Source organism: Molothrus ater, chromosome 9 (assembly GCF_012460135.2).
Source record: "Molothrus ater isolate BHLD 08-10-18 breed brown headed cowbird chromosome 9, BPBGC_Mater_1.1, whole genome shotgun sequence".
Lineage (NCBI taxonomy): Eukaryota > Metazoa > Chordata > Aves > Passeriformes > Icteridae > Molothrus > Molothrus ater.
This window is the reverse complement of record NC_050486.2, coordinates 23,667,908-23,685,967: the sequence shown is the minus strand read 5'-3', so window position 1 is coordinate 23,685,967 and position 18,060 is coordinate 23,667,908. Positions and strand designations below refer to the sequence as shown.

Genomic DNA, 18,060 nt, shown 5'->3' with positions numbered 1-18,060 from the left:
AGAGCAGGGGTTCTCTGTAGCTGGAGCGTTAGGATGTCTTGCTACCTAATTGCTTTAGAATATGTGGGCTTGAGTGAGTCCTTTTTAATGAATAATAGGCAAATGCAAAAATGGCAAACCCCAAGCACCCAGACGGTGAAACACACACTAATGAAGACCTGACTTGGCTGGCAGGTGTGGAGCTGATTTGTAAAACAGAACACATCAGTTTTGAGGTGATATTTGTGAAAAGAAGCAAACCTTGTGCGTGCTGCCCTCGCCTTTGCTCCCTGCTCCTGCCATCCCTGCTGCAGCCCCATGGCAGTGCCTGCTGCCACTGCCTGTAAGGGACAGCAGCCAGAGGGACCAGCTACCCCCTGTCTGCCTCCCACTGCACTGGCAGGGAGGAAAACAGCGCTCCCCCTTCCTCTCTGCCTTCCCAACCCCAACCCTAACCCTGCTGGTGGTGCCACGTGCGGGTTGGAGCTCCCTGGCTTTGTGAGTGTGGAGATTATCTGGAGATTCACCCGGGGCTGATCCAATGAACCAACGCAGCCTTACAAAGCTGGAGGGAGGGGTGCACAGTTCTCTTTGCAATAAATCACATGGCGTGAAAAAGGATTTCTTTAGCTCCTTTTCTCCATTATTCTCCGTATCTCACCTTGTGGAAATGGGTCTGTAAGGGAGAGATTTAGACTCACATGGCAGGAAAAACGAGCAGGGCAGGGGGAACTGAAGGTAAAGGAAGGCAGAGTTCCTGGAGGTTTCTATAACTTGGGGATTCCAGGAAGAAGAGATTCTTTCTTCTTCCTGAAAGAATAGGAAGAAGCCCTGAAAAATAAACCCAGCATGGGCCTTGGTACTAAATCCTTCCTCAGGATGTTGCCACTAAAGCAGCTGCATAAGAAATCCTTAAAAGCAGTGATGAGTTCAGTCCCAGAGAGGGTTTCTGTCCAGAGAACTGCCCAGCAAGCTGGGTGCTGGTCTGAACATCTTTGGTTTTACTGAGTTGAGCTGGTAACCTCTTCAGATCTGGCTGCCTCCCAAGTAGGGAGGGATGAATACTGCAAAATGTTTCAGTTTCCAGTGCAATTTTGAAACTCATTTGCTTTGACTGAATTTGCACTGTGTTTATGTAAATTTATAAACACTGTAATAAATTTATCTACTTACAGAAAAGAGAAATTTCAGGAAAAGGCTGCAAAACATTGGTGAAACACAAATTCTAATTCAACAAGAATATTCACAGAACCTGATTTAAATGAACATTCAGTCACGAAGCAGAAGCACAGCATGTGGTCTGTATATCTAGCAAACTATGGCAAGCATAATCCAAAATTCAAACAATGGTTATCAGCTTAAATGCTTTAAATTAAATACATGTCATTGTTTCTTGCAATGACTATGTGACCAAATTCTAGGTTTTTACAGTGGGAATGAAGACCAAAATCAGGTAATAGGTGCAGGTTGCTAGTTTGCTTGCAGCTATCTATTCTGACTGTGTTTTTTCCTAACCTGGGAGAGTCTGTGCCAGCACCTCATTCTCATCAGGCTCTGTGGGATTGTGACCTGCCACATTCATAAGAGCATTCATGGGCATGGTCAATAATGCTCTTGGATTGGGATATCCTCTAGTGCCCTTGTTCCAACCCTCACTAATTAGGAAGCTGGTTTTGTCTTCTTTGTACCTCTTGGAGTCTGTAATGTTTCCTGATTTTTTTGTCTTCTGGGTCCTCCTTCTAAGAGCATCCTTAAGCAGTTCTTTGATATAATTTAGGTTTTTTTCCCCCTTGTTAATTTTATACTGAACACATTAGTTTATTTACAGCATAAAATAAATCTAATCTGTATAGGGCAGATTTGGAGGCACTTTCTAAATTAGGGGAACACTTAGAGCCATATGAGGAAGTTCATTGATGCAAATGACAACTCTTGCCCCCTGAGTAAAAGAACTGGTCTCAAATATTGAGAGATTATGTATTATTTTAGGAGGACACACTTGTTTCCCACCATGGAGATGCTCTTCCCAGAGCATATCTGTATTTCTACTTTGCCTACCCAGTGTTTGAAGCAGCAGGCAAGAGTTAAGCAGTGGAACCAGCAGCAAAGTGCTCCAGAAATTAGCTGGTTTAAGACTGGGAAGACGAATTAAAAAACAGTGCAAGATGCAATTTTAAAGTTATCCTGTTGAAGCTCTTGCATTGGAGGCATTAGCCATGAGGGAGATCACATCAGCTGGGAGCAAGATAATAAAATGAATGCAGGATCTGTAATGGGCACGTGGGAGACGCTCTCCGTGTGTTTTGGCCATGTCCTGATATACGTGAGCTCTGGGAGACAGTTCTACATGTAATGGAGTCAATAATCAAATCTGAAGTACCAAGGAACACAACTTGATGTTTCCTTAGAGAGGCCACAAGTTTGCAGCAGATGAATAAAGAGAGGCTGCGGTAGATACAAATTTGTCTTTAGGCAAAAAGGAAAGAAAAAAGACTTGAAAAGTGGAGGCGGGGAGGAAATATTACACTGTTTCCAGACTGGAGAGAAATAGTAATGCCTACATCAGAAAGTTAATTAATTGTTGTTACATTGATAAATATGTGATATACCACATCAAAGACTAGCTAAATGATATTTGGAAATTAATTTGGATTCCTATTAAACAGATCTCAGAGGAGCTTCCCAAATGAATAACTTGTTTGTTAAGCATTGCTTCCTTCTGTTTATAAAGTCTTTTCAAGTAAAGACAACTATTTTCAACTTTCAATTTTTTCTTGTTGTTTTAAATGAACTACGAGATTCATCTCTTATCAGACATTCCTGACACATCCAAATACTGCAAATTACAATGTCTTACTTAGGATCTTATAAAAATTAGGTATTGCTTACCTCTTTTCTCTATGGGGATGACTTAGATAAAGTTATCCCAAAAGTCCCAACCCCCAAATTTAATATTGATGGTGTGCTCATTTTCTCTAGTGTTAAATATTATTAAAAGAAAATGTAAATGTGACATATTAACTATATAAATATAGGTTTAGATTCTGAGATCTTAAGAAAGTTTTTCTACAGTAAGGATGTTATTTTCTTGGAAACTGTGCCAAAATACAGTAAAACTCGTGGCAGTTTCTGCTTTTATTAAATGAAAAACTCATTCTTCTCATTCTGCTTTTCTGCCAGTCTTATCCTGGTCTAATTCCACCTACGTCTCTGGAAGTACTTCAGGTTTTTATTAATGTCTATGAGTTCAAAAGCAGATAGGATTTAGTAGAGCTGAGTGCAGAGAGTTTACATGCAGACAAAGAGAGAGAGAGAGAGAAATTTGACACAATATGCTGTACAGTGGGATGGCAGCAACTTTCTGAGTTGTCTGTGGAATTGTAGTTGTTTAAAATGTCCAGGAAAAAAAATCCATCTGGTTTCTATATGAGCAGAGAAGTGGCTACCATGAAAAGGAGGTGGCTTCTGCACCCCAGCAAGCCCCCAGGGCAGCAGTGATGGAGCTGCAGAGCTGCACTTGGGTGTTTGAGCTCCCAGAGAGCTGATGGGTGGGTTGTGTCAGCCCAAGGAGCAAAGCAGCTCCTGCTTGCTTAGAAACCCATAGGAATTTTTACAAAAGAGTGTCACATTAATTTTGTATCCTTTGGTTCATAGGAAAACAATTATTCATCAGGTTTGGAAATGAATTTCATCCTCTGGTTTACTCCCCTCACTTTTTTAAGTATTTCACCTCTGTTAGTTTTATTTTCCTTTCTCTTTGACAATTAAACCTATATTTTGGGTCTTCAGATTGTTAGATTTTTTTGATTTTTTTTTTTTTGTCAGAGGATAGTACTGCAGGAGTGAATCTCTTGTTTGCATAGGTGTGTTTAAAAGATTAAGGCTGAACAGACATTCTTGTAATAGACATGGGATCAATGAAAGCTCTTCTTTTCTCAAGAAGCTTTAAGGCTTAGCAGCAAGGTTGATTTTTTTGTTTGTTTGTTTTAACTGTAGAAGAAGTTGCATCTCTACCTGGGCTTCTATTATTTGTATGATCTTCTACAGAATTCCTGAGCAAGAATTTACCCAACTCATCCCAAGCTTAGCTTGAGATGACACAGTTCTCTTCCTGCCTGTATCAGTAGCCAAAGGTTTTCTAGGTGATCTTTGCAGCAGGCAAGGGACCTGATTTCCTCCTTCTCCTACTTGTGCCACTTCCAACTTTCTAATTTCTTTTTCAAATTTCAAATTTTCAATTTTAGTGCTCACTCTTATTGGCAGCCTCCTGAGTTTCAGTGAGGCCTCACAAAGAATTTGGATGGTACTCTTTGGGGCTGTGAGCAGGAGAATCCAAGTCAGGACAGTGTCCTGGGAGGGATCTGAGCCAGGGCAGGAAGGAGAAGCCAAGGTGGCATCCATGCTCCAATGCCTACAGGGTGTGATGGCCAATAAGCATTTTAACTTGTTGGTTTGGTTGGCTAGCTTTTGTGTAGGCAATTGCAGGAGGGGAAGAGACAGAGGCCCTGGGTTAGTGGAACAATGGCATTCATGCTTTAAATCCCTTAGGCACAAACCTAATGGCCATTGATTACAATGCTCTGAAGAGCCCTGCTGAGTCAGAGCCTGGCTGAGGACAGGCTGAAGGTCCAGTTTGGTGGAGCAGTGTGTGAATCACCCTCACAGCTGCACACCCTCAGCCAGAGCTCCAAAGAGAAGGGAACCCCAAGGTCAGGCAAGGCTGCTCCAGGGCCAGCCTGCCAGACTGGGAAAAGGCAAAGGATGCAGTGAGCACAGGCTGTGGAGGGGAAGGAGGCTGCATGCCAGAGCTGTTCCTGTTGATATTCTGCTGGCCATGTTATTTCTGAAAGGTGCCATTGCTGCAGGCTCTCCTCAGGGGAGGGTTTGCTTTGTTTCCCCCATGAGAACAACATTTAACTACTTCAGCCACAGAATATAACCCTAATTCTGCAGCTGATCTGAGGAGAGGCCACAGCCCTGCTAAGTCTATGTCTGGTTCTTTAGTGTCTGTTTTTTGTGTGTGTGTGTGTGCAGGTGCTCCCTGCTGGGGTTCGATCTGAACCGGCACTGGGCCAATCCCTCTCCGTGGGCTCACCCCACCCTGCACGGAGTGAAGGAGCTCATCATCGACATGTACAACAACCCGGTGAGTGGGGACAGAGCTGCTGAGCCCCCCTTGTGCTGGGGGAGCCACCCCTCCACTGCAGGAGGTCAGGGAACAGCTGGGCTTTTGCCACAGGAAGCACCAGAAGTGGGGAAAGCGCGTGGAATGATGTTCAGCTCAGATTAACTATGAAATAATTCTGAAAGCTGGGCCTGAATTCATTTGAGCTGCTCTGAGCAGGATTCAAAACAGCAGGCCCCCCAAATTGAATTAGGGAATGGCAGCAAGGCTTAATCCGGGGCTCTGGCGGTGGTGGCTGTGTGGTGTGCAGGGCAGGAGGGGGAGAATGTTTGCAAATATCATATAAAGACACATGAACACACTCATGCTCACTCAGAGAAGCAGAGGTGTTCTTGAAGGTGAAATCTTAGCTAATCAGAGGAGATGGATTGAGGAGAATATGGAGAAGAGGAGTGGGAGGGAGGCAGACAGCTATTGAATGTTTGACATCAAAGCACGGAAGGATTATTGAACGTGGCACCTAAGAAAAACTGCTGGGAAAAAAAAATGGATATGGGTAGGAAAAAATCACTACCAAAAAATAAGAGGAGATTTTATAGATTATTATTTTTTTCATTATAGGATTCCTGGTATTTGTCTTTTTGCTTCTCACAATGGAGAGGGAATTTGAATCTTTAAGTCCCTGAAGTTTTGCTAATTTTTCCTTTTGTTTTTTCTTTCTTTCCTTTTTGTTTCTGGGAAAAAGAACCTGACTACCCTTGCTAATAAAGAAAGAGGATTCTTACCCCTGGCTACATCATGTAGAGGATAAGACCTCCTTTAATTTAACTCCTGGTTTTCCCAATACATCTTAATTAGACTTTTTATCTTCCAGTAATACCTGTACAGAGGAGTTTTTAGGTACAAGGAAGATAGGTTAATAGATAAGAGCGTTACATATGGACTGGAATCCAATTGCATGAAAAATATTTTTCTTAGACCACTAATTGTTTGGCACAGAATTTGTTTTTCTATTCAGTTTCTGCAGCACCTTGCACTGTGCATTGTGCCTCTGACCAAGGCTCCTGAGCTCTATTAAAGCGATGATGATAATGATGGAAAGGCCCAGAAAGGAGCTTTGGAGCCAGCCTGGTCTTTCCTCTGTTTTCTACCCCAAACAGAAAGATAATTTTTATTCTAGATAATTGAGTGAGCATGCAGATTGTTTTAAGAAGAGTTTTTTCCAAGAATGAAGAGGTCTTTAAACATTACAAGAAAGCTGGATGTAGGGAAGTGCTTGTAGCCAGTAAGGCAACAAATCCTGGCAATATTAAAAGTCACTGTCAGTAAAGTAAAGCTATTCTTGGATACAGGGGGAAGTTCTTTTCAGCTTCATCCCCTTCTAAGGAATCTTTGAAAATTCTGGTAGCTTCCAGCTGTCCTGTGTGTGAAGAATGAATTAATTTGCTTTGGTGGCTAAAATGAAAAATCAAAAGAATTGTTTGGTGAGAGCTGATCTGAAATGGAAATTTTTTTTTTCCTCCATCTTTCTGACTCCCACTCTCCCCAGTGATCAACCTGAGATGAACCAGTTCCAGTTCATTTCTTTCTGAGGGAAAGAAAAGGGACCCTTTTAACCATTTAATTTTCAAGGTTATTTAATTTTTTTTAAGTACTTTTTTAGATTTTTTTTTTTTATTAAAGTCGCAGCAAAGTTCAGGTTGCTGTTCAGAATTCCATTTCTTAGTGAATTAGCTACCCACCAAAAAAACCTTCTTGTCTGGCCTTGTCAACACCAGCCTTCCTGGCAGTATCAGGAATGCTCAGCAATGCAATGCAGTATATGGGATTACTGTTATTTTCAGGAAATATCAGATTCTTAGTCCCTGTGATCCCAGTAATATTGGTATGAAAAGACCATACCCAAAGTGCTGGGACAAAAGGGGGAGGGAGACAAGCCAGGTGCCATGCACCATCCCATTTAGCAGTGACTGCTCTTATTGAGTTAAGACAGAGTGCCAGAATAAAACCTGCTTTGAATCCCTTCAGACAGCTAAAAATTTTAGGTGCTTTTCAGGGGTAGAATGTTACTTTGAGATGACTATTTCATGATGGATGGCTGGCTGCATGCACAGGTGACCTCCTGCAGGAGAGCTGGTGTCAAACTGTGTCACATCAGGCATTTTGCGTTTGAACACATCTGTCCTGCCACCCTCTCCCCACCTAAAGTCTTCCCACACTGGGGAAAATGAAGTGAAATGCAAAACCCAATTCCCTGAGAAATTATGTAATAAAAAAAAAATAACCTTCATCCCTCCCATTGCAGACAAGATCTGCTGTGAAGGGCTGTCCACAGAAGACTGGATTGTTTAAAGCAAGGGGAAGTTTGGCTTCATGTTGGCATTGCAGAACAGCTCAGTGCAGGACTTTTAGATGTATTCATTCCCTTAAATCACTTAAGGAAAATTAGCTGCCATAAGACCATAAAACCATGTTTTAAATATTGCTGCATAGGAGGATTTTTCCTCAGCTCTGCAGCATGGGAGATAAGCTCTTTCCTTTGAAAAAAAGTTCATTCTGGAGCAGGGAGGATGAGTGACACAGAAATAAGTGAAGTGGGTATGAGGCACATGCACAATGCCACAGCTACAGTGATTCCAGCACTGAGTGTTCCAAGGCCGAGTGTTTGCTGTAGGTACTGTATAAAAATAATCCAAAGCACTTGTGGTTCACTGTTCTTTTGGGTTTTACAAAGTGTGCTTATTTTATTTTCTTTTTAAAGTGTTTCAGATTCCTTAAGGACCATATTGCCCTTGGGAGGGAATGGGTGGGTTGAGAAATGAGAAACAATAGGAAGTTTTTGATCTCCATTCCACTGATTTTGACACAGTAACTCTGATGATCAGTGCCATCATGTTGACCTGCATGGAGTCTCAGATGTTTCTAGTGGTATCAGTCTTGCAGATGAGACTGAAGTGATAGTCTCCTCTAGATATGTGCTGCTGGCTGGGGATATTTCTGTTCCCAAGCCCTTTGCCTGCCCATACACGAGCAAGCAATGTCTTCCCACCACTCCACCAGATGATACCTGTTGATGGTTTCCCTGTCTGTGCTGGAGCAGGTAGCAGAATGATCTCAGTGCATGAATATATTGTTTAAACCAACATGTTTGCAGTTTGTTAAAGCATGTTCATGTGAGCCATTCCAGCACCCTTTAAAAACAGATTTAGTGAGTGCACTTTCTGCTGGCTCAGCCCACTTGCCATGAGCAAGGAGATTGCAAGTTGCCATTGCGATATGGCCTTTTCTCTCAGGGGCTGCCGTTATTCTCCCTTCTAGACCTCTCCCTCACAAGTTCTCCAAAGGAAAACTCCCACACACTAAGCAGCTACTCAGTGTTTTACCTTCAGTGTTCATTGTGCAGCCTTGTCCTGTGTTTACTGTGCCCTGTGCAGATCCTGCTCTGAAGATGGAACTGTTCATCTCCTCGTAGGCTCTTTAGTTCTGCTCACTGCTATACCCTGGGAGCATTGCAGAACTGTGGATTATTTTGGGGGAGGGACCCCTGTGAGAGACAAATGTTTCATCCTTGTGTGGATAGGAAGCAGTTATGATCACACCTACTCATTTGTGATAGATGGTTTAAGGTGCCTGGGATCAGATTTGTTTCATGTCATTCAGCAAAGACTGATACCTTCACTGTCTGGTATCTACCCCTTGCTTCTGTGAGGAAGATTGGGATAGACAATTTCTGTCCTTTGGTCCTCCTAGGACCTAAGAGACGAGGAATAGGCTGTGACTGACCATTTGGGATGAATCTGCTTCAAGTAATTTGCTCCTCCCAAGTGAAAATGCAGACACAGGGCTCCCAGGCACTCTCACTGAAACACTGGACTTTGTGTTCTTTCTTCTGTATTTCTTCTGTTCTGCCTGTTTTCCACCTCCTGTTGAATTGAAGCTGGAGTCCTACAAGCAAATGATTCCTTTGCTAGATGCTGTTCACCTTGTGCCCTGAGTGAGCCAGAGACCCTTCCAAAACTGAAAAAAAACAACTTACCACTTAAGGGATGTGCCCCTTAATTAGCATCTCCTTTGTCATGCACGTATGTACTAAAATTTAAATTATTTCTGCAAAACTGACCTTTCTTTATCCATTCCTGACTTTGGAGTGCTTGATGTCGCATACTTTTAATACTATTCTGGTTGAAAGTTTTCTATGCAAAATGAAAGTCCCAGCATGCTTGAAACTCTTGAGTCATCTGCTGGGCTGCAACCTTTAGATCCACCACACAGACATCTGCCACAAGGGCTGATGAATTAGCTGATAGAGGATGGCAATCTGCAATTGCTGAGGACAGGAAAGAGGGAGGGAAGGAGCCTGTGGGCTTTGGGGGTGTCTGCTGACAGCAGCATTAGTAATAAGACAGGATGAGTAAACACAATACTGTAGGCATGGGGAGGGTTGCTATTTGAGGGTGACTGACACCTTTTTATGTTTTTGAGGATTTTTTTTTAAGATCCTGTGTGCAGGCTCAGCTTTGAACAAAATCATTATTTTCCAATCTTCCTGTGTCTCTGAGGAGGCCCAGCTTTTGATCCAGGTAGGTTTGAGTGGGTAAGCAGTACAGGGGAATTAGGCTGGTAAGTCAATGTAACTGGATTCTTCAGCAGATGATGGTGTTCCTCTTCAGAAAGAGAATATATTTGCTTTCTTCCAAAGTTATTAAACATACAGACCTCTGGGTTTGTGTTACCAGCTCTCCTCAGACCCTTCTTTAGAGGCTGATGGGTGTCCTCCTAGGGCTGAATATCCTCAGAACATCCTGCACCTCACTGCTGCAGGAAGACAGCAGAGAGAGCTTGTTCTGGGGAGAAAGGCCTGATCTCTGAGTTCCAGCTTGTGGCTGATAAGCCCTGATAACAGGGTTTATAAGCTGGCTGATAAGCTGGCTGATAAGCCCTGATAACAGCAAACAGGTGAAGGTGAAGGTTGAGTGCTGTGTGAAGCAGGTGAGCTCCCAGATGAAGGGAACCACATTGTCTCCCTCGTCAGAGCTGCCTGTACTGTCCAGCCCAGCCAGGTGGTTTCTCTAGGTTTTCCCACTGCCAAGGAGTACAATCTTTTTCCCCTGGCTGTGCTCACGGATTTCCTTTCCACGTCCTGGTTCTGCCATTCTGGTTCTGTGTTTTCATTGCTGTCAGAAGGTTCAGCAGGTGTTTTTACCATCCAGGTCACTTCCCAGCTGTTTCCAAGATGCAGTTTGGGTGTTGGTGTTGATGAAGTCCCTCCATCAGTGCCCATCTTTGTGCTGCTCTGTTTCAGGCACCATTTAAGCCACCCACTGCCAATGCTCTTGTTCAGCCTACATCTTTTCTAGACCTCCAGTAGCACCATTTGGAGTGTACAGTCAAGGAGAGGAGTTGTGACTGTGCAGGAGCCGTGGTGTTGTGGGACAGCTCCACATGCAGCACATCCAAACCCCCACTTTCCTCATTATCCTCAACTTTTGCAGTGAAACAAGTCAGGATTTTTTTGGTTTTTCTCTTATCCCTGCCATATTTTGAGAGAGGCATTCTGTTTTTATGGAAAACTAAGTCACAAAATACGGGCTTAGAATCCTGGAACTCATACTTTGCAGGTTGCAACTATCCCCAATGGCAGCATTGCTTTAATGGCCTCACATCCTCTCTGCCTTGGGCAGTGCCACATTCTTCACCAGACAATTCCACATTTAGAAATATGCAGCTGGTCTCCAAGATGTGTGTGCTTTGCTTGGAGAGTGACATAAATTTTATTTTTGTCAGTCCTGTAAAGTGTGTCAATCTCAGAGGCTCTGCTTCCACTCATCTCCTGAAATGATGTTGTTAGTATTACCATCAATGTGATACTGGATATTTGACAAGTAAAGTACAACAACAGATTTTGCAAGGTTTTCACATCAAAACTGTACATTTAGGCTTCTTATGCCATAAGCCCTCGAGTAGCATTTTCTAATCTAACATTTGAATGACTGCAAGCAATTGTTTTCTCTTCAAAAACTCTTCCCTCATCATCTCCCCTGCTCCTGTTATAAATCAGAGCAGCAAACTGGAAAATATTTTACTGGAAAATTATAAGCTCATTCTCATTGTAGCTGAAGCCAGTTTGGATGTTAATGAATGTTTGGAAAGGCTGTGGGTTGGGGTTTGGTGTTGCTCAGAACTCACTTGGAGCCAAACAGATCAGCTGAGGTCTGCATCATCTGGTGTGGGGAGTCAGAGCAGATTAACACAGGGTAATGAGCTCTGTAACATCACACACTACCTGGCTCCATTTTGCTGTTAGCAGAGCTCTTGCACTTCTTCTGCTAAACAACTCAGTAGTAGTGAATAATCATTTTTAACTCAATCTTGAATTTTAACAACCCACTAGGAAGTGATACTCAGAGAGTATCAGACATCCTGGGCTGTCATTTGTACCTGATGGTTTTCACTCCAACATCAAAACAGCCATTGCCAGGCATCATATCTGCCAACAATCCTTGGGATAATATAGTATATGTGATTCTGAGTTCTTCTCAGGCAGAATGGCCAACATGCTGCCTCTTATTTCTCTCCTCCTGAAACTGGAGGAGGGATCCCCTCTGCTCATGCAGTGTGTGTTCAGCTGTGATAGCCCTGTGTCCATTGCTATGGCAATGCTCGTGTTGGTACCACTTTGTTGGTGTTGCAGGAGTGCCCTGTACCACTTCTCTCTTGCAAGTCCCTGTTGAATGAAGTGTAAATTTCAGCATTTTGAAAATATCATTCTTATTTTGGTTCTTTGTTGAACAGTAGCAGGGACAGCCTTTCTCTCAGTGCTGTAATTTAGCAGTCTGATGTACCCACCAAAAGCTTGTGGATTTTAACTATTTCACACCTTCCTGTTGGACCAACATAATCAGAGTTACTGATGCTCTAGCTAACATTCCTCTTCATATAGGCTGCATAGAAGTATTCCCATTAAACTCCACTCATTGTTAAATAAGGATAAATTTGGTATCTGCTGACAGAAGCAAAGGTGGTGTGCACAATCATTTTTCTGATAAGCAATCTTATCTATGAGAGTTCAGAAGAACTCCTCAGTTCCTTTCATGAAATTTTAACAATTTTACTTCGTGGAGTAAACATTCTCTCTTGATCTAGTAATATGTTCTATGTTTATACCTGGTGAAGCAGCTTCTGATCTTAGCAACTTTCTTCCCACAGTCCTTTAAACACACACAATATTCAAAGAAACTTGCAAATAGCAGAGCTGGTTTTACACTAGAACAGATTATTTGCAGGAGATGCTGAATCTTTGCCACTGGAGGGTTTTATGAGAGGTATTTATTGGAAAAAGGTTAAGATAGAGTTAATTCCCTTTTGAGGCAGTTGAATACACTCAATAAACTCTACAGATTTCCTTCTCATCTCCAATTAATCTATGATTTTTATCCCTTCCCTTTGATTTGTTTTCAACATGTAAATCTTCATAAATATAAATGTATATATTAAAGTGAATATATAATTTCTCTGGTAACTTTTAGGAATCATTAACACTGTTAGATGAAGTTCCACCTGTAACTGTGAGCTCCTTGTTAAAGTGATAGTCAAGGAAGGGAGTGCTTTTCAGGCCAACCAGTGCTAATAGTCTTATTTTTTGCTGAGTAAAATTTCTTCATTTTGAAATTATAAATCACATTTCATCTAAACTAGACAGGCTTTTTGGCTGGTTTTGTTTTGTTTTGATCACACTTGCATGTTCACAGTCTAGCTCTGGATGATGCTCCACTGTATTTTTGTCAAATACTCCAGAGCCTCCAGGAAACAAGTCTGAAATGTGTCTACAGCTACCAAATTTCCCTCTGTTTGTACTCAGTCATTGTGCTAATCATTTCATAGTGGTAATCTCTGACACTGGTTGTAGTTTCTTTGGTTGACTGGAGTTTTTTTACCATCCCTTTTGGAAATTTTTTTATCTAGAATAGGAACAGTTTCAGGTAAAACCAATAACACAAAGAAAAATGAAATGTTGTAATCCCATGTGACTAAAATCTTCTTTTTTTCAACAGAGAAATGGCCAGTTCTCATTTGTACCTGACACATCTAAGCTGTTCTCCATGATACTCAGACACCTGCATGAAGCACTGCAGACAAATTAATGTGTGGTTCACTGTCATATCTCTAGATAAGTGTCCCTTTACTCAACTCTGATATTCTCACAGGTTGTGTTAATTCCTGCATTCTGTGGCATGGGGTGTCTGTGTGTAGTACCTCTGGTACTGCTCTAAACCACTTTTGGGTGTTTTTTCAGGAGTTTGCCTCTCTGAGGAATCTCTGTGCTGCTGCTGTTTGTTTGGGGCAGGCATGTTAGTTATGACCTGCACTTTGCAGTGATCTACTGTACACCTTATCTTCTCTTCCAGGTGTTTTATTGCTATTACATGGAACTTATGGTGTTGCTTTCTTAGTTTTAGCTCAGCATCTCAGCCTCTTTCCATGGCTCTTTAGGGCCTTTAGTCAAACTCCTCTCTTTTACCTTGGATCAAAATATTATCCATCAAAGCTTTAGTATCCTCTCTACCATCAAAACATGGTTGTATTTTCCTGGCATGTGCCTAGGGGGCTGAACACAACTCAAATATCCCTCTGAGGAAATAGTGTCTCCTAAAATAGTTTTTTGAAGATGTACAGCCATGTTCTCTATTTTTCTGGGGGCATCTGCCAGCCCCCTGCTGATGAATCAGAGCCATCTCTTCAAAGAATTTACCCCTTGCCAATGGAGGAAAACATTCCCTTTATATAATACATGTATTTTTTTCTTGGACTGAGTGTACAAGAGGGGTTCAGCATGGATTCTTTTCTCCTTCTGTTGCATCCTCTTCCTGCTTATACATTCTCTAATTCTTACAGATCTGATGCTTTTGAATTCCTCTTATCATCTGCATTGGGGAGAGAGGGTTCTGGATTTTTTAATTTTAAGTAGCATTAATCAGGGAGTGGCTGACATGTTCAGTGCTGCATTGAGAGTTTCCTCGGGTCTGGGAGATATCATTAAGCTCCTCCTCAGTAATTCTGGTTTCATGTTTCTCCTCCCCTTCTCAGTTTTTCAGTGAGACACGGGAGTTTGAGGTTTTTTTTTTTAGCCACTTATGAAAAACTCCCCCTTTGCTTCTGCTCCTTCCCCAAGTGCTTCTATAAAGTGGGTCAGAGCCAAGGTCACTGCCAAATCTGCTTCAGTGCCTGCATTTGAACTGCTGAGCACTGAGGAGAATGAGCTCCTGCACAATGCAGCACTCAATTCCAGCTGCCTCTTGCCAGAGCTTCTTAGAATCAGGGCTTCTCACAGGATGCAAGTGGAAATGCCTGGAATGAGCTGATCCATTTTATTTTCCCCACTTCAGAAGGTGTTGGGACCATGCCCTTTGTTCAATTTTCCTGGGATTGCATTTGCCTTTTAAGACACTGGGGCAAAGTCACTGCCAGGGCTTTTTTATTTAATACAAAAGAGCTCTTAGTATTCAAAAATGATTTAGAGACAGCTGGCCAAGTGTTTGACCTAACTATGTCTGTTCATGCTATTCTACTGGTGTGAGATAGCAGTAATAGAGCCGGTGGACAATTAGCCCAGTGCATGCAATGAAGATGGGTAAAGTGAAATGCTGATTTTAAATGAGAATATTGACATAATAGCATCTCAATCAGGCAGCACTGGAATAGCAGTGTAAAATTATACACTAATAACAGAGGAAACCAAGCCAGCAGAGGAGTGACATTACAGTTCAAAGAAAGATCAGAAGCAAAAAGGAAAAAAGAAAAGAAGGAAAAAAAAAAAAGGCAGGGAGTGGAATTGTATCAACAAGTACTGAAAAATCCCACAATCTCTGTGCATTAAAATTTCACACCAAAATGGAATGGTAGCACTAAGCAACTTTACTGTCATGCTCAGAATTGCCACAGAAGCAATGAAGACTCAAAGAATGTAATGGCAGAGCCTAATTAAGGGTCATGATTAAAACTGATGTAGAAACCACATTTATACACTTTAAAAATGACATCTTCTGGAAGCAAGAAATCAAAGAGCCTGAAAGAGAAGAGCAATTTTTTTTAATTTATCCCTTAGTGAAGATTAAGTCTTGATTGAAGATGCACCTGTCATAGAAACATTCTGTAATAATAAATATAAACATGCTCAAATTCATCATTCCTGGTGGAATACGAAACCAAAAAGACCTTAGAATGGCACATACTTCTGAAAGGAGGCCAACATAAAATGGAAAAGAAATCTAAAAGCAGTAGCTAAAAGGGCAAAACAGAACAAAATAACACTTTGGGGTGACATGGCAGCTATATAAAATCACCATTGTAGGATGCATTTTTGTAGCTTTACCTTTATAGAGTGTGTTACCCCTATTTGAAAAACTCCAGAACTCATAAAAGGTTACATGAGAAGTCAGCAAAGGGGATTATTAGACTGAAGAAGGTCATTAGCTTTAAAGGACACCCTTTGAAGTCTTGCCCAAATGAACTAAGGAAAAAAAAAACCCCACAGTACACTCTGGTAAGTTAAATGCAAACCCATAATAATAGCAGACAAAAACAATTTTGAAGAATAACTTGCTAAAGGCATAAAAACTAATAATAAAAACTTTTTCAAACACATCAGAGGCAAGAAGCCTGCCTGAAGGTCTATAAGGTTGATAGATGATCAAGATGTAAAAGAAGTGCTCAAGGAAAATAAGGTCTTTCCAGAAAAGCTAAATGAGTTATTTGCTTTGGTGTTCACAGTGAGGAGCCTAAAGGGAATTCCCAAATTAGAGCTGCTCTTTATGGGGGACAAGTCAGATAACATGGATAACAGTGGTTTAATGGGAGTTTTCATTTTTGAAAGTGGAATTTATACATCTGCTAGCCTTTTTTGGGGGGTTTGATGAGCATGAAGATAAAGGCAATCAACCTGTTGCCTATTTTGAATTTCTGAAAAGCATTGGTAAATTTTTAACCAAATTATTTTAAAGAAGAATCCAACTTGTCTTGGATGATCAGAGCTTTTTGTGCTCATTTTTAATCTTTGTTGAATTGTTTCCTTAAACACCCTGTGCTGCCCATATCCAGGGATCTGTGTGGCTGCTCTTGCATGAGCATGTGCATGGCAAAGAAAACACAGCTCCTCTGACACAGCCTCTTGTACTATTCCCTGATTAAAGTAGATGTTTGGTGGCTGGATTGGCACTATCAGGTTTGTGAACAATCAATAGTGTTTGTTCTGCCTAAAAGAGGGCTCTGTTCGGTCCTGTGTACCTTGGGTACCTCTGCATTCCTCTAATTCTGGTGCCTGGGGACATCTGAATTTTAGTGGAGTTACTTTGCAGTGGCATACAAAAAAAAAAAACCACCAAAAAAAGAGGAAAAAAAGAGTGAAACTGTGTTTTGATGGGAAACGTTTCCATATCATATGATTTCCCTGGATAAAAGATCATTATCCTCAGGGGAGGCCATTAAATTGTCTTTGTGACAATACACTGAGGTATAGGATAGGCCCACTGATTTCTTGGCATATGCCATTCCAAAATAGTAATCCCAGATAATCCTGTAGACAGGATTCTCCACTGCTTATTTTCAGTTTGTGCCTGGTTTATTGTGTCAACCAGAGCCCATGCCTGAGAACAGGAATCCTGTGAGAAAAACAGAGCAACTGCCTCACAGCTGAAAGGAAGGTAACTAATGGATCCAGTGGGGATATTTAGGCAGATAGGTTTTAGTTACAGAGTGAGTGACTCGAGCTGAACGAATAATTCTGTTTCCCTTCTGCAAAGTATAATAGATACCCTTTATGATTTCAAGTTGCCAGAATCTTTTCCTTTTGCAAACTCATCCTATGAGGATTGTAACGAAGCAGAGCTGCTTCCAGAGTTGCTATTTTCCTTAAACCTGAAAAAACTGCTCTTTTAGTTTCATAGCCATCAAAAAAGGGCTTAATGCTAGTAGCATTACTAGCTGGCTTTTGCAGGCAGCAACCCTGCAGTTTTGCATATGTTTTCTTGATCTAGAGCCCATTTTCAGCTGTTGAATGGGGTCTGTGTCTCTAATGTTCCCTAAGTGCAATTATGAAAAGAAATTGCTTATTTGAATCATTAATCAGTCTCTGGATGGCTGCAAGTTCTTATATTTCATGGCTGGTTTCCATGATGTATATGACCTATTCCTAGCATTGCTCAAACTGCACTTGAACAAGACTTAATTCCTACTCTTGTTAAAGCTTTTTTACTGTCTTCCTTCACTAGTTTATGCTTAGAAACTCTCCCAAACCCAGAGGACCAGTATATGCAAACCTGCTGGAAAGGCTCCTCAGACAAGAAAACTGAATTAATAACTTAAATCTTTCAAGTTAGTGCTACACAACAGACCAGTGTTTCCTATGTGGGTGCATTCAGTCATCCCTTCAGAATCTGATTACTATATGCCTTGTGAAAAATCCAATTAAAATTAATGTATTAATTAACAGAAGTTTAATTTTCTTCTTGTCAGGAGATACATCATGATGTTGGAGTTTTACCACATCAAAGTTAGCAATAGTCCCCATCTTAAAAGTATTTTGAAAGCTTCTGCTTGCTGTCTTCTGCAGTGCTGACACCAGTGGATCAATAGGTTTTTAAAAGCAGACAGGAATCACCGTGATAATCTAGTCTGACTTACAAAGTACTAAATATCATCCATCATGGTTTTCCTAAATGGGCATCAAAGTCTGAGCTTCCCCAACTTCTGGTGGTTTAGCTGTTAGAGAAAATGACTGATCTAAAAGAGCTTAGAGGATTTATCTCACAAGAGCATCTGGAATATCAAATCTTTGTCCAAATATCTTCAAAACTCCATTCCTGTGCTGCTAAGGTGGTTTTCTTTAAATGAATTATTTTCTTTAAAAAAAATTTAAAAAAATTCCTTTTTCTCTTCAGTGCATCTACCTTCTGAGAACTGAT

The 18,060-nt window shown here is 41.3% G+C and overlaps 1 protein-coding gene across 1 annotated transcript in view; it reads left to right on the top strand.

Annotated features, from left to right (window-relative positions):
• LOC118689748 (BEN domain-containing protein 5) overlaps positions 1 to 18,060 on the top strand; it is an 884,006-nt gene that overhangs the window by 735,917 nt on the left and 130,029 nt on the right. The window contains exon 9 of the mRNA XM_036388182.1: positions 5,014 to 5,125. Coding sequence (XP_036244075.1) covers positions 5,014 to 5,125 — 112 coding nt within the window. The remainder of the gene's footprint in view (positions 1 to 5,013; positions 5,126 to 18,060) is intronic.